General features: G+C 40.3%; 1 protein-coding gene across 2 annotated transcripts in view; it reads left to right on the top strand.

The window, feature by feature from the left end:
• The window catches only part of GLDC (glycine decarboxylase), a 97,188-nt gene that overhangs the window by 14,979 nt on the left and 54,770 nt on the right, over positions 1–27,439 (top strand). For both annotated transcript variants that reach the window (XM_026506547.4, XM_057313426.1), the window contains exons 3-9: positions 2,142–2,277; positions 10,889–11,053; positions 16,978–17,055; positions 18,057–18,204; positions 18,724–18,920; positions 21,137–21,233; positions 26,193–26,298. In XM_026506547.4, the coding sequence (XP_026362332.1) occupies positions 2,142–2,277; positions 10,889–11,053; positions 16,978–17,055; positions 18,057–18,204; positions 18,724–18,920; positions 21,137–21,233; positions 26,193–26,298 (927 nt within the window). The remainder of the gene's footprint in view (positions 1–2,141; positions 2,278–10,888; positions 11,054–16,977; positions 17,056–18,056; positions 18,205–18,723; positions 18,921–21,136; positions 21,234–26,192; positions 26,299–27,439) is intronic.

Genomic DNA, 27,439 nt, shown 5'->3' with positions numbered 1-27,439 from the left:
CCTAATATAGCATGAGTTCATTTTAACTTGATTACATCATTAAAACGCTATTTCCAAATAAGATCATGTTCACAGGTACCAGGGGTTAGGACTTCAGCGTATCTTTTTAGAGGACACAGTTCAATTCACAACACTCCTTTGCCCATCTCCCTCCTGAAATAATGTACTAGCTTCTTACTTCTCTCCCTATTTCCAGGGTCTCCTCTCTGACCTAGCCATCATATCAATAATTATCTTTCTATAATGTAGAAAAGATCATATTATTTATTACTCTATTATTCCTAAAGGTTAAACTCTTGATCTGACAGATAAAGCCCTTCACAGACCATCCTCATTTGGGAACTAGACCTTTTGTCCTCATCACATAGTATGGAACAGGGATCTGTCCTTCTTGCACAATCTGAATTGAAGCTAGCCTTGCTGAATTGTGTGCCTACCAGGCACTGCTAGTCAATCCCAGCTCGTAAAGGGTTCTCGTTCGCCCTCTCCTAAGAAGGCTCTGGGAAGTGATTGGATTTCTTGCACGATTGCTCCTCAGGATGCTGTACTTGCGTATCTCCTCAGATATTGGTTTATTTAACTTTCAGTTCTATTTCCTATACTTTCAATGGAAGACGGTAAGATTGTCTATCATAAGGCGGTTGGATGACATTTACTCATGAAACTGATACTTACAAAACTGTCTTCTCTTTCCTTAACCTGGTCTGGCAAAATGACACACCTCTTGTGAATTTATTTCTTGTGAAAACATGTGGAGTGGAAGGGTAGGATGGAGGGTAAAAGTGTTTTCACTGAGGATAAAGAAGGATTAATGAGAGTAATATTCACATAGAGTTAAGTAGGGTTAAAACAAAGTGAAGCAACCTCTTAGCTAGTTTGCCATTCTAGAGGCTGCTGTATATAGATTTTTCTCTGATATAATAACAATAAAATCAGACAGTTCTAAGATTTAAATGATCGAATCCCTGAGAAGATCTGAAAAGAGCCAGATGTTTGCCCAAGTAGTTAAATTTTTAGCACAATGATGTATCTATATGCGTAAGGGTAGAGAAAGAACCATATAAGTTCCTTTGTATCTAGAAACTGTTTTTCAGTGTAATTGCTATTCCTGTAGCAGGTCTGTACCTGGCCCAGTGCGGAAAGTCTAGAATCTGGAGTTAGACAGACTGGGTTGTAACCATTGAATTTAAAGCCATCTAGCCTCAGGCAAGTGATTCTGTGCATGCCTCAGATTCCTAAGCTGCATGAAAAGCAGTTGGTACAATTCCTGGCAAAGAGTAATGCTCAAAAGTCAGATTTTGTTGTTATTGTATGAATGACCCCAAACAGGGTCTCCCCTGCATCCAAGAACTTTTATAATTCCTTCTTAATTATCAAAGTGTCCTAATGGGAATGCTGGTTAAAACTGCATCTTTTATGACAACTGACACTTTACAGTGTTGGGTGAAGGGCTTTTTATAAGTAGCCCTTCAGGTGACACAAAGAAAAAAATATCCGAATTAGCAGAGGCGTTTTAGAGAAAAATATAGGTCATGTGTTGTTAAAGACTTATGCCAATATTGGTATAAGGCAATATAAAAGGGAAAACAATATTTTACTAAGAGAAAGAATTTTTTAAAAATATTTTACTTACTTTGGAGGAGTGGGGGAGGAGCAGAAGGAAAGGGGCAAGCAGATGCTGTGCCGGGCCCAGAGCCCGACACAGGGCTCAATCTCACAACCCCAAGATTGTGACCTGAGCTGAAATCAAGAGTCCAACATGTAACCGACTGAGCCACCCAGGTGCCCCAAGAATGTAGAATTTTTATTTGGCGTAAATACCACAGAAATGTAAAGGGAACAGAAGAAACTCAGAATGAAGCAAGTATTAAAATTGGGCAATTCTAACAAAGCTAAAAAAAGAAAAGCCAAAAAAAAAAAAAAATTATGAGGAACCAAACTGGAGGGGTAATTGAGTGCTATTTTGGGATTTTTGAGATTTCTGCATACACTACTCAGTATTGCTGGGGGATTGATTCTTATATTTTCCATATAGCTGTTTTCACATATATATTCAAAGAAAACAAAGGTCTTAAACTACAATTAGAGCTCTCTTTTGAGATGTTTTCTGTCTGTAATATTTCTCTCTTTGTTATAATCAGGTGAAAATGAAATCCTTACAACTCTGCATGCCATTTCCAGCAAAAACCAGATCTGGAGATCGTATATGGGCATGGGCTATTACAACTGCTCCGTACCGCAGACGATTTTGCGGAATTTACTGGAGAATGCAGGATGGTAATGTATTACTAGATTGAAAACAGGAGTACGATGTTTTGATTTGCATGATTCTCCCCATTTTCCCACACCTCCTTCCCCCTTGGAGTGTCAGAACTTTCGTACAGTGACACCCACACTCCTGCGTTGTCTGTAACCTCCAGGAACCTACCTGGCTTTCTCTGGCTTGGGAAATTTCCTTACTCAAATGTAGAGGAAATGTAGAGTTTCTTCCTACTCTTATTCCCGTAAAAAATTTTTAGAGCTCTAAAATGTGGTTGCTGGTAATCTCTTTCTCTCTAATTTAATGTCTATTCTGTCTTTGTAAGCATATTGAGCAAGATGTCAGCTTGTAGGTGGGCAGATGCAGGGCTTTATTCTTTAGAAGCCCTGGAATTTTAAGGCTGTTTTTTTGGTTTTTGTTTTTTTTTTTTTGTTTTTGTTTTTTTTTTCTTTTTAAGGTTATGTCTGAGCTTACTCAGTGAGTCAGAATCTTAGTCCGTTGTCTTCTCATGATTTTAGGAGTATCCTTCATCACTCCCCCCCCACCCCTGCTGCATTCTGGGTACATGACCAATTGAAAAAACAGATGTAGTATCAGGTAAATGGAGATTAAAATATCAGGTTTATTACTTAGCACTTTGTAGATAAAGAGAAATATGTATTCTGTGAACAGCGTCTTCTAGAAACAGTAGAAGAAGGGGCTGAGCTGCACATACTCAGTTTCTTGTTCTGTTCTCACGCCACCAACGAGGAAACTCATTCCTAGTCTTCCAGGTTGTGTGTGCGTGTGTACGTGTGCGTACACGTGCGCGCTTCCTCGCGCACTCGCTCGCTTTTATCTCTGCCCGCTCTGGCTGCTACTGTCTGCACAACCCTGAAAGTGTTTCTCTAGCACTTAAGGAGAACCCCCAAGTCCACTTCCATGCTGTTTCGCTGTTTTGCTGTTGTCCGTTGCACTTGGCTGTATGATAGAAAGAACAGAACAGAGGTTCACATCTCAACACCTTGGATATTTTTGACAGGGAGAGGTCATGGCTCCCACGGTGCCTGAGAGCAGACCAGCCCGTCTGCTGCTTCTGCCCGTTGGGATATATTGTCTGACTGTAAAGGAGGGAAGATGGGGACTCCTGGGCCTTCCTTCTTCTTGTCGTTGGGTCAGCATCACTGTATACACCAGCATCTTTAGATCGAAACTTTATTTCAATTGATGATTTAGTCTCAAAAGGAAAGTTGTGCACTCATTTCTAGCATAGAAATGGAGTGGGGAGGCAATGATAATTCCTAGATGACTTCTTTCTTTCAGTTAGTTGGTATAAGAAATAACTTTTTTTTTTTTTAACTATGCAGGCATGTATACCAAGTATGCAGATGCCATTTATTTGGTCCATAAATACAGTTGTATTCGAGTTTTACAAAACATCAAGTATTATAAATAACCTGAAACTATAACAATACATAAAAATTAGCTTCTTACACAGATACAGATTATACCTTATACAGATATAATTATACCAGGCAGTGTAAGCTGGAAAGTTGAGTAAATTCACATTGTTTTACATTAATATACACAATGCCAGTTAATATTTATTTATTTAAGATTTTATTTATTTATTTTAGGGAGAGATAGCACAAGTGGGGAGGGGCAGAGGGAGACAGGGAGAGAGAATCGCAAGCAGACTCGCACTGAGCCCAGAGCCCGACACAGGGTTTTATCCCAGGACCCTGAGATCGTGACTTCACCTGAAATCGAGAGTCAGATGCTCAACCGACTGAGCCACCCAGGCGCCCAAGTGCCAGTTAACATTAAAAACAAGTTTCAGTGCATAGCACTTGCTATAAGAAGTAACTTTAATTTCCAGTACAACCGATATTATGTGAGGACAGAATAAACAATTCCCTCTGCAATTCAAAGGTATTTAGAGCAAGATGTAAAGATTGTCTTTCAGGTTAGCATATATAAAAATATCAACTTAGTAAAGGGAAGGTCAGCTTCTCTATGGGAAATCATAAACTGCCCCCACATGAGTTTTTGAAATACCCAAGTACATCCTCCACAGCAATAAATCTTAAAAATTTGCTGAACACTTTGCATCTTTTGTAAAATATTTTATTTAATAAATTTTGTTAGATTTAATTTGAATTCTCAGTGTTTAGAATTCTTACTTATAAATAATTGGTTTATATAAGAGGCTCTCCTCCTACCATCATAAGATGGACTATTGAGACATCCATTAGTCCATTTTTTTTACCTTAAAAACAGAAATATGTAAAGTACCTGTGCAAAAAAACTCAAAGCTGCCAAAAATTTTTACTGTTTTGTTCTAGTGGACACCTGAGGATTGGGCCCTCTCAGCCTCTGTGGGAGGGTGGGAGCCTAAGTTCTATGAGCACTGCTTAGCAAACCTAGATGGGTTTCACTCTCCTTCCTGGTTTCTGTAATTTTTCATTCCCCTGCTTCCACTGAGCTCCTGCTCCCTCATTCTCTGCTTAAAACATCAGTCCACCTCTAACACACACACACACACACACACACACACAATATACAAACTTTTCGACAGTTTTGGCACTTTTTAAAAAGATTTTATTCATTTATTTGACAGAGAGAGAGACAGCCAGCGAGAGAGGGAACACAAGCAGGGGGAGCGGGAGAGGGAGAAGCAGCCTCCCAGCGGAGGAGCCTGATGTGAGGCTCGATCCTGGAATGCTGGGATCACACCCTGAGCTGAAGGCAGATGCTTAACGACTGCACCACCCAGGCGCCCCAGTTTTGGCATTTTTTAAAAAAGATTTTATTTATTTATTTGAGAGAGAGAGAGTGAGAATGAGCAGGGGGGAAGAGCAGAAGGAGAGGCAGACTCCCCGCAGAGCAGGGAGCCCCATGCGGAGCTCCATCCCAGGACCCTGAGATCACGCCCTGAGCCGAAGGCAGACGCTTAACTGACTGAGCCACCCAGGTGCCCCCCAATTTTGGCATTTTGAAAAGTAAACCTGATACCCGACTTGATCGTAAACTTTGCACAAAGTGTTCTTATACCAGGAATAAACCCACTGTGGCGACTCTTTATGACATGTGAACTTATATTCCCTTAACCCTCATACCACCCACAAGCATAACTGGTTTCTGTGTGTTTGAGTCTGTGAGGAGTGGACGTTGTGTTTGGCCATCAATACAGACTGTCCTCATCTGCTGCCTCAAGTCCAGACCTGTAGTTCTGAGGCACAAACCATTTGCCTAGGCTAGGCCTAGCAGAGGTTAGCCTGGGTGGATGGGAAGCACAGCACCTTTGTATCTTTTTCTGCTTTTGAATAGCAAAGCAGTCCTAGTTGACCAGAGTGCTTTGTCCTGGATGAAGTTGCTTGTGTCCCATCATTACGAGGCCGGATCTGTTGGCCTAATCACTCCTGCCTTGCCATCCCTGGCCAGAGCTTTTAGTTTCAATATGCTCCATTTCTTCGTTAGTAAGAGAACAGGAAAGAACCATCAAAGAACTAGTTTTTTTGCTTTTGGTGTGTGTGCAAGTATATTTGCATGCTGAGGTTTCTTTTCCACTGTGGTATTGATAAAAGTTTGCATGGTCGAACTCCAAGTTTGATTTCAAAAGCAAATGGCCTGTCTTTCCCCTTACAAAATAAGCCTCCAAAGTACATGAACGAGCTGCAGCATTTCAGCTGTCGGAATACTGGCCAGCGGCCTTCACTCTTGGTGGCCATAGAGAATATTCACCATATTGCTTCCTGGCTGTGAGTGGATGTGTTAATTTACTTTAGGAGCTGCCAGCATTTCGAGAGGGAGACAATGTTGTTTTGCTTTTCAGTCCCGGTTCTTGGGTGCGTTTTAAATATTGTTCCTTTCCACTCACCGAAAGTTGATTTGAACCAGAGGGTAAAACTGGACCTCACTGGCACTGATAGGGAGGGCTGTGCACATGAGGGTGAGGAGATTTCACAGTATCACCCTGCTGAATGGTTTCCATAGAGACGGAACCAACAAATTCCGGTGACGTGAGGTGAAAATAAATGGACAACATAGCTTCAAAAGAATACAAACATTTGGGCTCTTACAAGAAAATTTACATCAGGTCCAGAATTTTATTTTATGGGGTCCACTGTTACAAATTTTTGACTGCTGATAACATCAGTAACTAATATAAAAAGACTTATATTTTTTTGTGGCTATTTCTGTTTTGTGTAACTTTGGCACTGGGATTGAAAGGAGAGAATCTCATGAATGTCTGTCCTACTGCACTACCTCCTTCTTTCTCAATCCCGCAAGAAAGTCACAGCCCACCATCAGAGAAAATACTGATTATTTTGGGATAAATGTTAATGCCATGTTGACTATATCAAGCATCCTGTTTGAGCCAGACAGAATGCCTTTTTGGATGTGCAGATGCTTTAAAAATATATTAAAATACATCTAGAAACAGAAATAAATTGAGTTAGTCAGTTGAAATACAGAAAACGTAGGGGTGCCTAGTTCAGTTGGTGGAGGATGTGACTCTTGATCTTGGTGTTGGGAGTTTGAGCCCCACATTGGGTTTAGAGATTATTTAAAAATAAAATCTTAAAAAAAATAGAAATAGAAAATGTAGGTAACAGACACCCCTTCTTAATCACCACATTTTGCCTAATTGAGTCAACTAAATCTTTGTATACATGGCGGCAGGCCCCCTGTTAGCATTTTTCACCTGAAATGAGGGTTTATTAGTGTCCTTGGGCCTCAGACTCACTGGACTGAGTTTTTTAATAGATCCTTGTTAAGACCTTTAATACCTGTTATTTTAGTTGAGTAGAAAATGTGTAGACTATAAAAGAAGTTCACAAGTAAAAGAAGTGGGATCATATATTTATTTTTGCAAGAAAACAATTACAAAACTCTACCATTAGCAGTACTAATTAGCATTAGCCTAAGTTTGGGCTTATGAGAGTGTTGAGTAAGGTGAGAAAGGTTGGCAAGGCAAGAGAATATTAAATCTCTAAGTCTGTTATCAAAGGAACAGTGCAGTCTCAGGTATGGAGGACTGTGCTTGGGAGCTTTTCCTGCAGGTAATGGGGAGCCATCTCCATTTAAGCAGGGAAGTCAAATACTATGCAGTTCTGCACCACAGATATTCAGTAAGTTCCTGTTTTAAGCACAGCGTTAGGGCAGTAAGGCAACAAAGAAGAAGTGGTGGATTATGGGCCATTGGAAGGAAGACTAATGGGAATTGATCATGATTTGGGCTCAAAAAAACTGCAGTTTCTACCTTGAGAATTGGCACAACACCCTTCAAAAAGGGATAAGAATATTCAGGAAGAGAAACTAGTTTGTTTGGGGATCTAGTTGGAAGAAGAATAGGCAATGTGAAGCTGACATGAGATGTGACAAATTTTCAGAAAAAAACCTTTCCAAATAGAAATATCTAATAATATCTGAGCAGAACTATGAGATCAAAATAGAGGAAAAAAACCTTTTTTAAGACAACTAACATTTGGGCAGGATTTTACCATTTCCAAATGTTTCATATACATTAACCTCCTTTGAGTGCTAAGAACATACGATATGGGTGATATTATCTTCATTGATCACAAAGAGAAATGGGGAGAGAGAGATTTAGTTGTCCCAGTTCACAGGTAGTACATTAAAGAAGTAAGATTGAAACCCAGGGCTTCTTAATACTAGTGTCATGATAATGCAGGGAAATCTGTGAATCACTATACTACTTACGAGAGTACAGACGGGTATGATCTTTCTGGAGAGGAACATGGCAATATGTACCGAGAACCTTAAAATTAATCATCATATACAATTCAAAATTCCACTTCTAGGAATTTATCTGAAGGAAATAAGACAAAGAGAAGGCTGTTCACTGTTATGCCACTTCTGGTATTTAAAACCAAAAGTAATATTTTATTTGAGGGGACTTAAATAAATTATGGTAAATAAGATAATTTAATGCCACATAACAATTAAAATTATGTCACTGAATGATATGAAAGTTATTAGAAATTGTCCATGGCATAATGTTAACAAATAAAATCAGGGCAGAAAACTTTACATAGAGTATAATCTTATTTTAAATATAAATATGGTTATGATGTAGAAAAGAGTAAATTAATTAGCTTGATTGTGGTAATCATCTAACAAAATATATCAAATCATTATATTGTATATTTCATTTTATTTTTTCTTATTTTATTTTAGTAAGTAGGCTCCACACCCAGTGTGGGGCTTGAACTCACCACCCTGAAATTAAGAGTCAGATGCTCTACCGACTGAGTCACCCAGGTGCCCCTGTATACTTTAAATATATACAGTTTTGTTGATTATCTCAATAAAGCTGGAGAAAAAAAGAATTATAAAGAAAAGTCACAAATCAACGAGGGGCAGACAGCACAACAGAAAAATGGGCAGCATACTTGACTGTGCCTGTCACAAAAGAGAAAAAGAAAAAGCATTGAAAAGAAATCTACGTAAATGATAACTGTTTTTATCTTGGAGTTTTGGGACAATGGGTGATTTTATTTTCTCTACGGTTTTCTGAGTTTTCCAACATTTTACAATAAACAGGTGTAAGATAATCAGAAAAAAGGTTGTAAATAAGTTCCTGACACAGAAAATGGTTAGTAAACGGTAGCTGAGGTCTTTTCCATTCAGAATACAAGAAAAAGAAAGTAAAACTTATTGTTAATCTTACCACCCAGAGAAAAAACGCTGTTTACACTTTGGTTCATTTTTTTTACAAATTTACAAAAATGGGATCATGGTATTTGGCAGTGTACTTTTTAAATACATGTACCAGGAGCATCTCCATGTCAGGAATTCTTCTTTTATACATCACTTTCAGTAAGTCTATAGTGTTATGCATGCATACTGTCTATTTAATCATTCTCTTTCTGTGGACACTTAGTTTTGTTGCTCTTTTGTTGTTGTTATTCGTTTTTCAGTATTCAGTGCTGTGCTGAATTCTTTGGTGTATTGCTCTCGTGTTCCTATTGTATATTCCGTGACTGTGGTATACGGATCTTTCCCACTTATTGGACGGACCAGCTAGTATGTGTATGCTCGTGTGTGAGCAGGTTTGTCTGTCTGTCTATATGTAAGCTAATGACTCAGTAACATGAAGGCAGTCTAAGCATGTTTTTGTGGTGGCAGGCTATGCTGTGTGTGAAAGTCTTATCTGATGTGCGGTCACAATTGCTCCTTGTCTGTGCCTTTTGTGTGACCCTGTTTCTCCTGGGATTCCTTTTCTACTTTGTCTACTCCATGTATTGTGTGCCTCATTCATTCCACTTCACCACCCACTTAGAATGTGGCAAACTTATTTACAGTTGCTAAGCCAGGCTGTTCAAGGAGTTAAGTGAAGCAAAAATGTACTCTGCTGTACACACACACACACACACACACACACACACACACAACTATGCCAATAAAAGTTTTGGGAAAATTATTTCAAAGTCTTGACATTGTGCTACTTGGTAAGGCAAGTTCCCCCACCCACTCCCCCTCAAACATAAGAGGTATTGATTTCAAAGCCTTGAAAAAGGAAAGAAAAAGGATGGAAATATCCTGCACACGATTACCAAAGCAAGACAGAAAGGGACAGGGCTTGGGGGAAAAAAAATGCCTAAATTTTCCTAATACTTTTCTGGCTTAGAAGAACAAAAACAATAGAATTATGAAAGCATGTCAGTCACATGCGGGAGCACGGACCCCAGTCTGACCCACTTTGGTGGCAGAGTGGATGGATTCTTGGTGAAAAGATCGCAGCTGTGTCACAAGTCCTCAGTCACCCTCTATCATATCACTCTGAAATAATTCATTTATTTATTGTCTCTTTTTCCCCATTACAATATATTCTTGAGATCAGGGACTGCTCTCCATTTGCGTATGATGTATCATCAGCAGAACCTATCCTAGTTCTTGGCATGTAGTAATATTTGTAGGATGCATGAATGAAGGAATGAAAAAAAGGATGAAGGCATTAAGTGGGTTAACTCAAATACCTAAAGAAATATTTTTGGCTAATAACTAGAGGATATGAGATTAAAACTCATGTCTATGCTGCCTTCTAACCATTTATATCCTTGAATTTTGATAGCTATGGAGTTAACTTCTGCAGACTCTTAATAACTGGATAGTGAAGATTCTTAAACATAGACTTCTATTAATTTCCTAGGAGCACATGGAATTTGTCCTGGTTAGTATAAAACAAAGATCCCCATAAAACAAAAGTTTTGAGTATTAGATAGTAGATTCTTAGATGCTTCCCTATTGTGGACTGCGATTGAGGTTGGCTTTTAGCTAGAAGAAAGATAATAGGAAGTAAAATTTCTGTTTATATTACCATAGGTAAGCTCAAGTGGATTTTAAGAACCATCTTACAATAAAACACATACATATGCTAAGGTTATTAAAATAGAAATGTAAGATGAAAAAGTAACTTAGATAGAAACGTTAAGTATTGAATATGCCCAAACAAAAGATAATATCGTTGCTGTGATTTAAGTCTGAGCTTCCTTACTGATACATAATTCTCAAAGAAGACAAACTTAATTTTCAGTTACTGAATTCCAAAATGAAGACATTTTGTGAGCTTTTCTGAATAGTGGAGTCACAGTTTGGACGTGGCCTTCGTGTCTTTCACAGGATCACCCAGTATACTCCATACCAGCCAGAAGTGTCTCAGGGGAGACTGGAGAGCTTGCTCAACTACCAGACCATGGTGTGCGACATCACAGGCATGGACGTGGCCAACGCCTCCCTGCTGGACGAGGCCACGGCGGCGGCAGAAGCGATGCAGCTGTGCCACCGGTGAGGGGCCCACGGGGCGGGGGGCTTCCTCCCGTGCCTCCTGCCGCGCAGGGGGTCTAGCCCCGTCCGTGCCCAGTGACTCGTCTCTCACACACAGTAGCATCATACCAGAGAACAAAACAGTCTGAGAGAATTGTTTACCCTCTAACACACGTAAGAAAAACACTGGGCTCTCCTCATCCGTAGTGTTAAGTTCGGGGTGTTTCAGCAGCTCTGAGAGAGCGTCAAGCTCCCCTCTCTCTGCGCCATCTTCTGTGTGAGGCCTTTGTCCTCATGGTCACAGGATGACTGCGGGGGCTTTAACTAAGACCTCTGCACCCAGGAAGAAGGAAAGGGGCACGGGTACTGCTAGCTAAATAAGTCCTCTCGAAAGAGTTTTTTGGGAAACTTCCACTCAGCAACTTTATGCTTCATTGACCACCTGTACCTACAAGTGGCCTGGGGAAATGCAGTTTTTATTAGATGGGCACCTTGCTGCCCCCTATGTATTGGGGTTCTGTTACTATTGGTAAAGGGGAAAATGGATATTGGGTAGGAACTGGCAATCTGTATTTAGATACACAAATACCATCTTTCATGAAGCATATTGTTTTAGGCTGTATTTAAATGTTTTATACCTTGTTTTCTTGTGAGAAGATTTGCTTTAGTCAGCTTTCTAGGACATGGCTTTTATTGACTACCGGGTAGTACTCATTTGCATGAAAGTACCACAATTTATGTAACCTCACCTCTATTGTTACACATTCACTTTGTGGTTTTTTTTTTTTTTTTTTAAGATTTTATTTATTTGACAGAGAGAGAGGCAGCGAGAGATGGAACACAAGCAGGGGGAGTGGGAGAGGGAGAAGCAGGCTTCCCGCTGAGAAGGGAGCCCCATACGGGGCTCGATCCCAGAACGCTGGTGTCATGACCTGAGCCGAAGTCAGACACATAATGACGGAGCCACCCAGGCGCCCCTACACTTTCACTTTGATACCGTCTTTTGCTGTTACCGATGCTATTGTTTTACATCTTTAGAATCAGTTTTGTCAAAAGTTCTGATTATTTCCTGAGGATGTATTTCTGGAAGTAGAATTGCTGGGTCATGGTATATAGTTAACAATTGCTGTCTAGTTCCTCACCCTCCTTTGTTCTTGGCCTTGTGAGTACATTTGAGCTTGCCTCCCTGATAGCGTTCTCATGTAGATGTCATCTGGTTGGGAAATCTGCCCATATTCATGGTGTGTCTGTGAGGTTTTGTGCCTCCAGCTCTGAATACCCATGTAACTCTCTTTCTTGATTCCAGAGACTTAGGGATGGTTAAATTGGTTCTGGTACCAATTCCAATGTGTGCATGGAGGTTTTCCCCACACCAGCAAACGATTCTTTGACAGCAGCAGGGTGTCCGAGAATTCAACTCAATTCTGACACAATCTATCTGGAGATAGCATCAGATTCCAAGGGTTAAGGGTTCAGTCTTATGAGAGTGCCCTGCCCCCCCACCTCACTCCACTGCACCCCACTTCATATGCCAGTGGCAAGCCCACATTATTTCCTTTGCTTCTGAGTGCCTGGCTATAAAGCAGAGGTTTCCCAGGACTCCCTCCTCAAGTTCAATTAATTTGCTAGAGTGACTCACAGAACTCAGAGAAACATTACTAACTAGTAATCACCGGTTTATTATTAAGGGAAAAAACAGGAATAGCCAAATGGGAGAGACATATAAGGCAAAGTATGTGGGAAAGGCATGGAGCATCCATGCTCTCTTAGAGTACACCCTTCTCCTCCAATCTCCACGTATTCATCAACCCAAAGTTCTCCAAATGCCATCAATTTGTCTTTTTATGGAAGCTTCATTACATAGGCAAAATTGATTAAATCATTGGCAATTGGCTATTGATTTGACCTCCAGCCCCTGTACTGAGGTCAGGAGGTGGGACTACAAGTTCCAACCCTCTAATCACCCAGTTGTCTCCGTTGGCAACCAAACCCCATCCATGGACATTTTCCAGAAGTCACCTAATTAACACAAAAAAAGACAACTTGACATTCTCCACAGTTAGGAAGTTTGGGGAGCTATGAGCCAAGAACTATGGATGAAGACTAAATATAAATGAAAATATGAAATATTTTGATATTTGATATATTAAAAATTTGGTCGTGACCGAATATATATTTCTTATAAATCACAACATTGCAGTAGTGAACCCCCAACTTTCTGAGCAGGTATGGAAACCTCTGAATTTCCGGCCACAGGTTATTGTGCTTCCCAAGCAGCCTTAGCGGTGGGCTCGTGCTCTTCCTTCTTATCCTGGGTGGACAGCCAGAAAGGAATGCCTCTCTATTCTCAGGTTTTCACATTCTCATCTTATCTCCTCCTTATCCACCTTCTTCCTGCTTTCTCATCTCCCCCTGCCCCTCTTTCTAAGAGCATCCGTTTCACACTTGAAGAAGCCGAGGGCTGGTTGGTGGTTCAGGGGTTCTGTCCTGAACTGATTTGAGTTAATGAGCTACAGCTCTGCAAATGCTTGATTTGCTTCCTCTCTCTTAATTCTCATACCTGCAAGCCTGCGTTTAACCTGACCCTTGAAAAGCAGCCTTGTGGTTTTTATCTTTGGGAAAGCGTTCTTTAAAGTAGCAGTGTTCTGTTGCCATCCTAGGTCATTAGGCTCAGATGGCTTTTTCTCCCAGTTTATTTAGATTTACACTATGAAGAGCATTGTGCTTTGGATGATGAATCACTTTTGTATCTACCCAACTCTACTTAATCCTCTATTAGATCTATGTTTATTATAAAAATACCTGTTCAGACTGGGAAAAATACGCAAACAGTAGGGAATATAATGAAGTGGAACCTGCTGTTTCAGTCCTGTTCCATTGAGAAAGCTGTTGTTAACTGGTCTTTGTGTATCTTTCTGGGGAATTAATTGCAGAGCACAATATACACGTGTTCCTCGCCCTTTTTACCCAGATGTGCTCATGATACATGCACTGTTATGTATCCTGTTAAAAAACAAAATTCAACTGACCGTATTTGAAGATCTAATTAGCTTTATTATTAAGCAATTTATAAATTGGATGGCATTCCATCTAGCAGGTATAAAGACTCCCTGAGGTGTTGTACAAAATGAAAGGTTTTTTTATAAGAAGGAGGGTGGGGCAAGAATGTGATAAGCAAAAGAAAAGATTTTTTTCAGGCAAGATCACCTTCCCTTAGGGGGAATGACAGGGGTCTTATACATTTGACCTCATCTAGCCTTTGGTGGATGGAGAAGGCCCATGTGACAGATTACGTCTTTTGTGCTTACCAGAAAATTCCTGACTCACAGGTTAGGACTGCATCTCCGGAGGAGGTTGAAACCGGAATTAGCTTAGGTATTAAGCCCTGGTTTGGTGACTGGGCCTGGCCGAAGAAACGCCATTTTGGGCCTATGGTTTTCTTAACAATCTCCATCAATTTCGTTTCTTGAAATCATGAACTTTTAGAAAACTCCCAGGATTTAGGTCTCTTAGTAGCTGTGTGGTCCTGCCCATGTCACTTCTCTGAATCCTTTTCATATTCTGTCGAATGAGGATATTCAGTTTAGATAATGTCTAAATGCTTCTTTGGCAATAAAATTCTCAGATGTTTTTATTTCAAGAGTTACTTTTTTATTTCTACTTGTAGCCAATCACTACTCTGTTTTTATTTCTTTTAACTCCTAGCATATTTAAAAATTTAAGCCAGTTTAAGATTGATTTTGCTAAATGGGGTTGGAATGGTGTTAAAAAAACAAACAAACCCAAATTCAGCTGAGTAAATTTGAAGATCTAATTGGCTTTATTCAATAATTTGTGAATTGGGCAGCATCCCATCTAGCAAGTAGAAAGGAGCAACAAAGGGCTACAGAAAGGGAAAGGCTTTTTTATTTTATTAAAGATTTTATTTATTTGACAAAGAGAGAGTGAGTATAAGCAGGGGGAGTGGCGGGCAGAGGGAGAGGAAGAAGCAGGCTCCCTGCTGAGCAAAGAGCCTGATGTGGGACTCAATCCCAGGACCCTGGGATCATGACCTGAACCGAAGGCAGACGCTTAACTGACTGAGCCACCTAGGCACCCCCCCCTTTTTTTTAAACATCTGATGATTTAATTTTTTTTTCAAGTTTTTATTTAAATTCCAGTTAGTTAATATCGTGTAATATTAGTTTCACGTGTAAAATTTAGTGATTCATCATTTACATACAATACCCAGTGCTCGTCACAAGTGCCCTCCTAAATACCCATCATCTGTTTAGCCCATTCTTCACTCATGCCCCTCCAGCAACCCTCAGTTTGTCATTTGTAGTAAGGAGTCTGTTTCCTGGTTTGCCTCTCTTTTTTTCCTCCCTACATTCATCTGTTTTGTTTCTTAAATTCCACGTATGAGTGAAATCATATGGTATGTGTCTTTCTCTGACTTATTTGGCTTAGCATAATACTCCCTAGCTTTATCCATGTCATTGCAAATGGCAAGATTTCGTTCTTTTTTATGGCTGAGTAGTATTCCATTGTATACATATATATTGCATCTTTATCCATTCACCAGGCAATGGACACTTGAACTGTTTCCATAATTTGGCTGTTGTTGATAATGTTGCTATAAACATTGGGGTATGTGTGTACCTTTGAACCAGTATTTTTGTATCCTTTGGGTAAATCCCTACTAGTGTGATTGCTGTATAAAAGGGTAGTTCTGTTTTTAACTTTTTCAGGAAACTCCATACTGTTTCCCACAGTGGTTGTACCAGTTTACGTTCCCACCAACAGTGCAGGAGGGTTCCTCTTTATCCACATGCTTGCCAAGTCCTGTTGTTTCCTGTGTTGTTGTTGCTGATTTTAGCCATTCTGACAGGTGTGAGGTGGTATCTCATCATGGTTTTGATTTGCATTTCCCTGATGATGAGTGATGTTGAGCATCTTTTCATGTGTCTGTTGGCCATCTGGATGTCTTTGGGAAAATGTCTATTCATGTCTTCCGCCCATTTTTTACCTGGATCATTTGTTTTTTGGGTGTTGTGTATTTTGGATGCTAACCCTTTATCAGATATATCATTTGCAAATGTCTTCTCCCATCGAGTAGAGTGCCGTTTAGTTTCATTGTTTCCTTCTCTGTGCAAAAGCCTTTTATCTTGGTGAAGTTCCAATAGTTCATTTTTGCTTTTGTTTCCCTTGCCTCAGTTGACATATCTAGTAAGAAGTTGCTTTGGCCAATATTACTGCCTGTGTTCTTCTCTAGCATTTTTGTGGTTTCAGGTGTCATATTTAGATCTTTCATCCATTTTGAACTTATTTTTGTGTGTGGTGTAAGAAAGTGGTCCAGTTTCATTCTTTTACATGTTGCCACCCAGTTTGAAAGGGAAAGGTTTTTATTTTATTTTTTTTTAAGCTTTTCTTTATTTATTTGAGAGGGGGGGCAACTGTGGTGCTTGATCCCAGATAAGGACCTGAGCTGAAGACTTATGCTTAAGGGACTGAGGCACCAAGGCGCCCTGAGAGGGAAAGGTTTTTAAAGGTGTGTCGAGGAAGTCATAAACAAACAAAAAAGGGATTATTTAGAGCAAGGTTACTTTCCTTTGGGGACAAAAAGGGTCTTTTATTAGGTGAATTACCTCATTGGTGCTTACCAGGAAATTCTAGACTGACCAGTTACGATTATATTACTGGGGAAGGTAGAAACTGTAATCAGGTATGTATTAAGCTTTAGTTTGGTGACATGAGCCTAGCACAAGTGACTGCATTTTGGGTGTATGGTTTTCTTTTTAAACAACCGAAATTGGATTTCAGTAGACTTCTCATCAGTAGAATTAATGACTCATTTTTTGCACTGTGCTCAGAGTTTCCCTAAGTACCACCTTCAGTTTGCATTCTTAGAAGATACTTTGATTTCTTTAATGTTCACGTTTGAATGTGATTTTCCTTTTCAACAGACACAACAAGAGGAACAGATTTTTTGTTGACTCCCGTTGCCACCCACAGACAATAGCTGTTGTCCAGACTCGAGCCAAGTAATTAATTTCATTCATATTTTGAACTCAAGGATAATATCATGCTCCTCTCTGTTGTTTCCCCCTCTTGCTTCCAAACTGGTCAGAGGTGAACCTGATTTAAATTGAGGTTGCTCAGTTTTACTTTCCCTCCCACTTTCTTCCTGAGATCTTGCTTAGTAAATAAAATGTGTCAGAATGGAGAGAATACAGAAGTGGCTTTAGTTGCCTTTGCTCTATATCGAGTAACCATGTTTTTTTTTTTTTAATAAATTTTAAATGTTAAAATAATTTCAGCAATGTTTTGGAAAGCTTGAAAAGTAGAGGAAAAAATGGAATTCTCACACAGTTGTTAGAGTTTATTGTGTACTCCTGCAAACGTAGTTATAGGGAATCCATATAAAACCCAGGTGTGGTATGATATAGATGAAAGCAAGTGTACCGTATTTGTTTAGTGCTGTAATCAGGTCAACACAGCACAACTATCACTTGCCAGTGTGTTTGTTTGCTTTCTTCTTGTCAGTATTGGGCAATATTCCCCAATCCCATACCACCATCCCTTCAGAAGGGGTGTTCTCACATATGATTGGAACTGGATGGTTAAGAAAGGTCTTTCTCTTTGTCTTATTGATGGTTTTCCATTCTCCTAAAACTGATCCCAGGTGAAAGTGGTGACTGCCCTGTAGTTTCAGGAGTTGGCTCTTTAGTCCTAGGAAGCCATGTTCCTGACCCTCTCAAGAGCAGGTTCTGGCAGGAAAGGGGGATGGGAGTGGTCAGGGTGGAGGAAAGAAACAGAAGCCGAGCTGCTGGAAGCACTTGAGATGGTGTGAAGGTCCGTTACAGTGGAAGGTCAGGTGTGAGATGCCGGTGTGCGTGTGTGTCAGGATGAGGTGGGGCTGGGGGACAATGAGGAAGGACGCAGAATATGAATGCTATATATATCACTGAAAATAAATTGTAAGAGATTTTATTTTCTGTTGAAAACCAAAAGCGTGATTGCTCTTTGTCTTCTGTCTTTCCAGATATAATGGTGTTCTCATTGAGATGAAATTACCCCATGAAATGGACTTCAGTGGGAAAGATGTTAGTGGAGTGCTCTTCCAGTATCCAGACACTGAGGGGAAGGTGGAAGACTTCACAGATCTTGTAGAGAGGGCTCATCAGACTGGGGTAGGCAAATCTCTCCTTGTGGGGGTCCACAGAGGTGTGTCCCAGCTTTGAATTATGATTTTTTGATGCATCTTATTTTCCATACCTGTATCACCTGGAATGGTAGAACTCTTTCCTTCCTGCCTCCTTTTTTTCAGGTTTATTTTGTTCATTAATTCTTGGCACATAGTAAGCACTTAGTAAATTTTAAGAAAAAAAATTATTTGAGAGAGAGAGCATGAGGGGGGGGGGGCAGAGGAGAGGGATAAGCAGGCTTTCTGCCGAGGGAGAGCTTGATGCAGGGCTCAATCCCTGGACCCTGAGACCATGATCTGAGCCAAAGTCAGATGCTTAATCAACCGACTGAGCCACCCGGTGCCCCTCAGTAAATATTTTTGAATGAATCAGTGAGTAAATGGAATTCACAGGCTATGAAACAACCCTGTCTGTCTGCTTATATTGCAGAGAATTTGCTACTCTCTCACTGCTCTCAGGGGAAGGTGACAACTACTACCACTTTCTCTCTTGTGTCCTTTCTAGAGCCTGGCCTGCTGCGCTACTGACCTTTTAGCTCTGTGTATCTTGAGGCCTCCTGGAGAATTTGGGGTAGACATTGCCCTAGGTAGCTCACAGAGATTTGGAGTGCCCCTGGGCTACGGCGGACCTCATGCAGCCTTTTTTGCTGTTAGAGAAAGCTTGGTGAGGATGATGCCCGGGAGAATGGTGGGGGTAACAAGGTAACGCAGCTCATGTTTCTTCCCTTGGATTGTGCTTATTATTTTCCCTGTTTCTTCTGATTACAAAAGTTGTTGATTTTTCTCTGAATTTAACTGGGCCATGCACAATAATTTACAACATATTTGTACTGAAGTCATATAAGTGAATTTAATTAGGTTGACAAAAGCATTGAAAGACTGGACATTTTTGGTGTGTTTTATATTCAACCAGTTTCATCCTCAAAAGCATTATCATGCCACAGTTAGGTAAAAGACAAGCACAGTGAGAGGTACCGTGTACACATTGTAATCCACATTACTTCCCAGAGGCCTGCTACTTGTTTGTTCTAGTAATTTCTAAATGTACTTTCTTAAGTGCTTCTCACTGATACACCTCCTGAGATTGAGAATTTAGATGAATGTCATGATTATTACTGGGGAATTTAGCATGATCTTTTAGGTCTTTCATAGAAGTTGAGCTTATTAGCCTAAGTGATTAGTCTATGTTAGTGAATAATTTGAATTTTTGAAATGCAACTTATCACATAATAGCAAGAGGCAGCTCGCTTTTTAGAATAAAAATAAGTTTCTTCAAGTATTCTTACATTTGTTTCTTTTAGTGGTATATCTTCGCCAGACGAGATGAGACAAAGTTTTCTAATTAAAAAGAATTTAATATATTAATTATTGTCTGCTGATTTTTAAAAAAGATTTTATTTATTTATTTGTCAGAGAGAGAGGACAAGCAGGGGAAGCGGCAGACAAAGGGAGAAGCAGGCTCCCCCACTGAGCAAGGAGCCTGACATAGGACTTGATCCCAGGATCCTGGGATCATGGCCTGAGCTGAAGGCAGATGTCTAACCTAGTGAGCCACCCAGGTGTCCCATCTGCTGACCTTTTTTAAAAAGATTTTATTTATTTATTTGACAGAGAGAGAGCACAAGTAGGGGGAGTGGCAGGCAGAGGGAGAGGGAGAAACAGGCTTCCTGTTCAGCGGGAAGCCTAATGTGAGACTCCACCCCAGGACCTTGGGATTATACATGACCTGAGTCAAAGGCAGGCGCTTAACTGACTGAGCCACCCAGACACCCCTGTCTGCTGATTTTTATATTGAACTTTTTATCTTTCTGAAAAATGGACCCCAGAGCTTGATGAAATAAAGGATAAGACTGTTGAATTTTTTGTTTATCCAAATTCTTCTTAAAAATTTTTTTAAATACTTTATTTTTAAGATTTATTTATTTGTCAGAGAGAGAGAGAGAGAGTGAGCGAGCACAAGCAGGGGGAGCGGCAGGCAGAGGGAGAAGCAGGCTCCCAGCTGAGCAAGGAGCTGGACTCGGGACTCCATCCCAGGACTCTGGGATCATGACCTGAGCCGAAGGCAGATGTTTAACTGACTGAGTCATCCAGGTGTCTCCCAGTTCTTCCTTCCTTTCTTCCTTCCTTCCTTTCTTTCTTTTTTTTTTTTTTCAGATTTATGTATTTGAGAGAGAGAGAGAGAGAGCATGCACGAGTGGGCGGGACAGGGAGAGAGAATCTCAAGCAGACTCCCACCCTGAGTGAGGAGCCTTACTCGGGGCTCAATCCCATGACCGTAAGATCATGACCTGGGTCAAAACCAAGAGTCAGTTGCTTAACTGACTGCACCACCCAGGTGCCCCTATCCAAATTCTTAATTGTATTAGGAAAGAAGGAAATTTTTTCTTAGAGATAAGTGGTAAGATTATTAACATTGTTTTTTTAAGTTCTTAAATCCCAGGTAACATACAGTGTAATACTAGTTTCAGATGTGTAACTTATTGATTCAACACATTCTTTTTCTTTGTAGCCATACAGTTGCTTTAGGTTCCAGTGCAGAAGTTGATTCCTTTGTCAGATATTCCCCTTCTTTCTGTGTCTGCCGAGATGCTCATAGTGAAATTTAATTTTTCCTAAACTTAATTTTAAATTGAATCCTCATTCACCATCATTATATTAGTCTGGGTAATTCCTGGGAAGTTTCCTTTCAAGGTTGCTAGTCTTATTGTGTATATCTCAGTTCCTTCCTCAAAGTATATATTAAAAATTAGTAGTCCTATTTAGAACAGGATGGCTTAGGAATTGTTTCTTTATGGCCTTGCAGCCAAATACATTTTCCGGGTTCCCTTCAAGCTGGGAAGGAAAGAAGCAGGTCCATTTGTGACCACCCTTGGTGCTATGAGCATATGTATTAACTGGATGTTTTATTCTCGGTCCAGAGATGCCACTGGGAAAGAAGTGTATCGTCTTGCTCTTCAAACCAGGGAACAACACATCCGGAGAGACAAGGCTACTAGCAACATCTGTACAGCCCAGGTAGATCACATGCCTGCCCTTCTCACAGAATCCTTCATAATCTACGGAAATGAGCTGCTCATGCATTCACTCAATTGTTCGTTCATTCATTCATCACCTGCTGACCAGTGTGTACATCAGAAGGGGTGTGAGCTTATTGGTACAGAAGCCCCGTGGTCTTGTCAGAACCAAAATACAATGTATTTTCCTGGAGCTCTGTATGGATATACGTCATACTTCAGTGTTTCTAGCATTCTTGGCCATCAGGCAGATCCATTATGCATAGTGGGCGATTGGGCACCTTCTCTTAGGGTTGAAATGAAAGCTTTGTAGGAATGTGGTGAGGCAATGTGACTATGCTTGAGGGGACGACTAAGATTGACCGGTTGGTGGTGGTCAGGGGTACTCTTACTGGGGGCTCAGGACAGGCATTCCTGAAAGGATGGAATAAAAGAGGAGGAGCGTCCCAAGTTCCTGATGATTCTGGAAGTTGCCCAGGGCTCAGGTCAGAAGGAGTAGTGTTTGAGACCCAGCCAGTTTCTAGGCTTAGGTGGAGGACTGTTCCTGGGCATCCAGTCCATTCTAGGTTCATCTTCTCCATTCAGGGTGAGAGAAAGAGATCTCACCAACACCTCAGTGGGCACTACAGTGCTTTTTTTCTCTCAGAGCATTGGCTCAAAGCACCACCACCAGGTTTTAGAAAGACTCTCCAAGGGGGCAGTAGATGATAGGGTCTTCTTACATTTGGTTTTATAGCCTTTGGTCTTTGGACTAGTTTTCTCAGCAGGTTTTCTTGTCTTATTTGTTGCCTCAAGAACGTGGCTGCTTCTTTTTAGCTAAGAGCTTTTCTACTATCACAGGAAGGAGCCAGCTGTCAAGAGCTTTTCCCCTGTTGACAGCAAATTGAACTTTATATGATGCCATTACTTTCTGTAGTTTACCCTACATTTGTTGAATTCTCTGCTTACATACTTCTCCTTCCTCTGCAGCTGATTGCTCCTGTCTTGCTCTTTCTGCTCATGTTCTTCCAAAAGATGTCTGTCTGGTTATAAATGCATTAAGGGGTTTTCTGCTTCAATATTTGAAATTAATTTTGCAGGTGAACTTGGGCTGAACAAAGGTCTATGTCTTTCTCAGCAATTATTAAAGCGATGTTTGCCTTCAAAGTAGCCCAATTTTGTCTTCTTTGATTTTTTTTAAGATTGATATATTTATTTTAGAGAAAGAGTGAGGGGGGCAAAGGGGTAGAGGGAAATGGGAGAGAGAATCCCAAGCAGACTCCACACTAGTGTGGAGCCCGATGTGCTCAATCCCAGGACCCTGAGATCATGACCTGAGCTGAAAGCAAGAGTCGGACACTTACCCGAGGTGCCCCTGTCTTCTGTGATTTTTATCTTCTCATTCTGGAGAGCTTCCAGCTATCTATTGTCTATTTCCTTTCATGAGTTTCTTTTTATAATTGGTGGCATAAAGCAGTTGCTCATAACTCCAGTGTCATTCTCTATAAGCATGCGATTAACCTTTTTTATTAGGAGATGACTGATACCTTTTGAGATGCTCTTTGAGCAGTCTCTGCCTTTACTGCCAGCCCTCCTCAGCAGCTTCTGTGTTCTCACGGCTGCCCCTTTCCTCTTGAGCATAATAGGTCCACACCGGAGTTCTCTTAATTTTGCATTATTGTTGGTACGAAGCCTGTTTTCTTTTAAATCTCTGAAAGTATGTTATTGAATTCTTTTTAAAAATTCTTTCTATAAACTTGTGCTATTTCACAGATATCTGAGTTTGCACCATGTCCTGTTCTTTATGTTTTCTTATTTCTTGGGTTTTACCACCGCATGCAATTTTTTCATGAGCTTCTTCTCAAGTTGGTTGTGTGGAGGTATAATTTACATTTCATTAACTCTTTCACTGAGCTATAACTCTCCATAAAATTTGCCCATTTAAAGTATATAGTTCAGTGGTTTTAGTATTTTTGTGAAGTTGTGCAACAACCATCACTAGCATTTCATTTCTGAACATTCTTATCACCCCAAAAAGAAACCTGTTCCCATGAAGCAATCATTCCCCATCCTTCTCCTCTCCCTGCAGCCCCTGGGAACCACCAGTCTACTTTATGTATTTGCCTCTTCTGGACATTTCGTATAAATGGGATTTTACAATATGTGGCCTTTTATGCCTGGCTTCTTTCACTCAGCATAATGGTTTCAAGGTTCATCCATATGGTGGTATGAATCAGTACTTTTTTTTTTAAGGCTGAATAATATCCCATTGTACGGACATACCACATTTTGTTTATCCATTCATCAAGTGATGGATATTTGGGTTGTTTATACTTTTAACTATTTTGAATAAAGCTGCTATTCATATACAAGATTTTATGGGGTCGTATTTTTCAGTTCTCTTAGATATACACCCAGGAGTAGAATTACTAGCCCGTACTACTAACCTGCATTGAACGTTTTGAAGAACTTCCAGACTGTTTTCCAAAGTGGCTTCATCATTTTTAATTCCCTCCACAAGCGTATGAGGGTCGTAATTTCTCCACAGTTTCATCAATTGTTACTGCCTGTCTTTTCAGTTATAGCCATCCTGATGAGTGTGAAGTGATATCTCATTGTGGTTTTCATATTTCCCTTTTAATTAATGATTTTGAGCATCTCTTAATCATGAGTTTTTGATTACTCTTTTTTGATTACTTTATTTAAGTGTATTAATTATATAAAGTCTGTCCACGTTATCCAGGAAATTTGAATTTTCTTGGTCTTTATTTCTCTGAACTTCCTTTGGAGTTCTAATGCCTTCCCTAGGATTTCTAAAAATGATTTTATACTTGTCATCAATTTGTTGGCCAGTCACTTGATACAGTCTCCTGTTTGTGGAAAAGAATCATCTCTACCTTAAAAAGGGACATGAACCACCTCTACAAGTTTGTTGCGATAAGAGGATTCCAGAGGATTCTGCGAATACCAGGCCTCAGTTTCTGTTCTCCAGCAGTAGGCATAAGCACTTCCGTACACAGTGTCATGGACAGTTTGACTTGCACTCTCCAGAGCTGGGAGGTGTTACAGTGCTTCTGTATTTATTTTTAATTGTTATACAGAGTCCGCAGACCATCTATACTCTCTTGGGGAATCTTGGTCCAAGAAAGTTTATTTCTGTGTTCTCAGATTCCTCCTCCTCCCCCCTCCCCCCTTCTCCTCTTCCTCCTCCTCCTTTTAGAGAGGGAAAGAGAGGGAGAGGGAGAAGGGGAATCTTAAGGAGGCTCTATGCCCAGTGTATAACCTGACACAGGGCTTGATCTCAAAATCCTGAGATTGCAACCTGACCCAAAATCAAGAGTCAGATGCTTAACTGACTGAGCCACCCAGGTGCCCCAGATGTCTTCCTTTGTGCTGCATTTTCTTTATTGACTGTTAGCTTCACTTTCTGGCTTTTTTTTTTTTTTTTTTTTTGTCAGAGAGAGCACAAGTAGGGGGAGTGGCAGGCAGACGGAGAAGCAGGCTCCCTGCTGAGCAAGGAGCCCAATGTGGGATTTGATACCAGGACCCTGGGAACATGACCTGAGCCAAACGCAGATGCTTAACTGACTGAGACCCCCAGGCGCCCCTTTCTGACAGTTCTCTTTTGAAAACTGTTTCTTGTTTTGCAGTGGTCCCATGGATTCCTTTTGGCAGCCTAGCTGAGAAAATGTGTACCTAACAAAATAGATCCAATATTGAATATCATCCTACTTTAAAACACTGTGTTTCTCATGTGCTCCTCCCACTCTGTGGTGATTGGCTGTGAGGATGACCTTGAACTCCTGACCTAGTATATTAGGAGAAGAGCCACTAGTGGGACTGAAAACTTCAGAGTTTATGGTGCTGGACCAGTAAAATGGGAGCGGCAGTGGGAGAATGGAGTAGGCTGGGCAGGGTAGAAATCTGAGACCTGAGTTGGGACCAGTTTCCTGGGGGGCAGGGATGATATTACATGATTAGAAGATTGCTTATTGGCAGGATCTGGGGTGATAAAGCGAATGAGGGATGGGACCAAGAGGAAGAGAAGCACGAGGTGGGCCTCCAACATTTTTTGCCACGTTGTTATTCATTTTGGTCTCTTATCCTAGCTATCCTCTTTTATCCTCCCCCCTGACTCAACATACCATCACAGTGAGTCCTTTCCTTGTTCACCATGCAGGACTTCCTCACTGAAGCATCCCTGGAGCTGTCTGTGCCCCTTATCTCTGAGAGATTCCAGTGCCATTCCTTTCTGTTTTCTGTCACACAAAAACACACGCTTCCCTGTAAATGTTTTTGTGAAACCTCAATCCTGTGGTCAAGGGAGATATCTTTGAGAAAGTGACCTTGCTGTGAACAGGGAGTAGCCAATAGGTGCTGATTTTCTCTAATATATATCCTGCCGATTCATTTTGGTTTTATTCCCCTGTGTCCCCTGTTTCATTTTTGGTAGTCCTTTGCCACACAATCTCCATTCATCTGTTGTTTGGCTGAAATTCAGCTTCTGGTGCTTTATTTAAGTTCTCAGTAGAATTGTGTTCCCTGAGTTCTTGTGTATTTGAAAACTGCTTGTTGCTCTTATCCTTGAACTGTTTGAGTATAAAATTCTTGGATCTCACTTTTTTTCCCCTGACACTTTTATTACTCCACTGTATTCCTACATGACATACTGCTTCTCAGTGTTTAATGACAGTCCCATCTTCCCCCCTTATGGGTGGCATGATTATATTACGTGGATGAAACTCCTCCTTTATAGTGGTCAAATTTGAAGGTTTAGTATCATGACTCCAGGGTGTCTTGGATGCTGAGATAGGCAGGTTATAAATGGTCCCCCACTATCATAGAGAATGCAGGAAATCTGATCATTCTTTTTGTCCCTGTTTTCAATTTTGGCATTTCAAGTCAAAGTAATACTCCTTCCCACTAATTGTCTTCATCACACTGTTGAACATGATTCCTTAAATGTTCTTTGTTGTTTTAGGCTCTCTTGGCAAACATGGCTGCCATGTTTGCAATCTACCATGGTTCCCGTGGGCTGGAGCATATTGCTAGGAGGGTACATAATGCCACTTTGATTTTGTCTGAAGGTGAGTAATTTATCTGTTTAAAAACTTTGGGGCATAACAAGACTGATAAACCTGAGTATGTAAAATAGAAAACTCAGTGTATGTCCAATACTATATATAAAATTGAAAAGTCAAATAAACTATTTCAACATTTCTGATAGACTGAATGTTAAAAATTTTAATATGGAGATCTCTTACTTAACTCCCCAACCCTATAAGCAATAGGGATGATCATTCAGAGAAAAATGGGCAAAGGACATTAAGTGTAGTTTTATTTTTTTTTAAGATTTATTTATTTTATTTTAGAGAGAGAGAGAGAGAGGTTGAGAACCAGGGGGAGGGGCAGAGGGAGAGGGAGAGAGTCTTAAAGCATGGAACCTCAACAGGGCTCAATCTCACAACCCTGAGATCACACCCCCAGCTGAAACAGAGTCAGATGCTTAACCGACTCCATCACCCAGGTGCCTAAGTGTAATTTTAAAAGAAGCAAATATACAAATAAATGGCCAATAAACATAAAATTTCAACCTTACTATTAAGGAAATGTAAATTGAAACAAGTATTTCTCCCATTACACTGGTAAAGATTAAAAAGAATGCTGATGTTGTTATAACATTTTTTTAAGATTTTTATTTATATATTAGAGAGAGAGAGGAAGAACACAGAGGGACAGTAAGACGGAGAAGCAGACTCCCCACTGAGCAGAGAGCCAGATGTGGGACTCCATCCCAGGACCCTAAGATCATGACCTGAGGTGAAGGCAGATCCTTAACTGACTGAGCCACCCAGGCACCCATGTTGTTATAACTTTTATGAGGGCATGTAAGCAGTACATATCAAAAGCTTTTAAAATGTGCATACAGCTTGAATCAAAAATTTTACTTCTAGAAATGTATCTAAAGGAAGTAATGAAGTAAGGATGTAAAGGGTATCCATTAAAACATTGTTTATAATACCAGAATCTTAGAAACAGCCTAAATGTCCAATAACAAGTGACATCTGTTACATGCATATATTTGAATATTATACCACCATTAACAATAATGACATGGATATCGAGCTGTAGAAAAGCAAAATGTTCTTTATGCATTACAAATTTTTCAAAGTGTAAAGAAATATATGTGATATATCGCACATACACAAACACACACACATCCCAATT

This window comes from Ursus arctos, unplaced genomic scaffold, assembly GCF_023065955.2.
Source record: "Ursus arctos isolate Adak ecotype North America unplaced genomic scaffold, UrsArc2.0 scaffold_18, whole genome shotgun sequence".
NCBI lineage: Eukaryota > Metazoa > Chordata > Mammalia > Carnivora > Ursidae > Ursus > Ursus arctos.
This window is presented reverse-complemented; position numbering and strand designations above follow the sequence as displayed.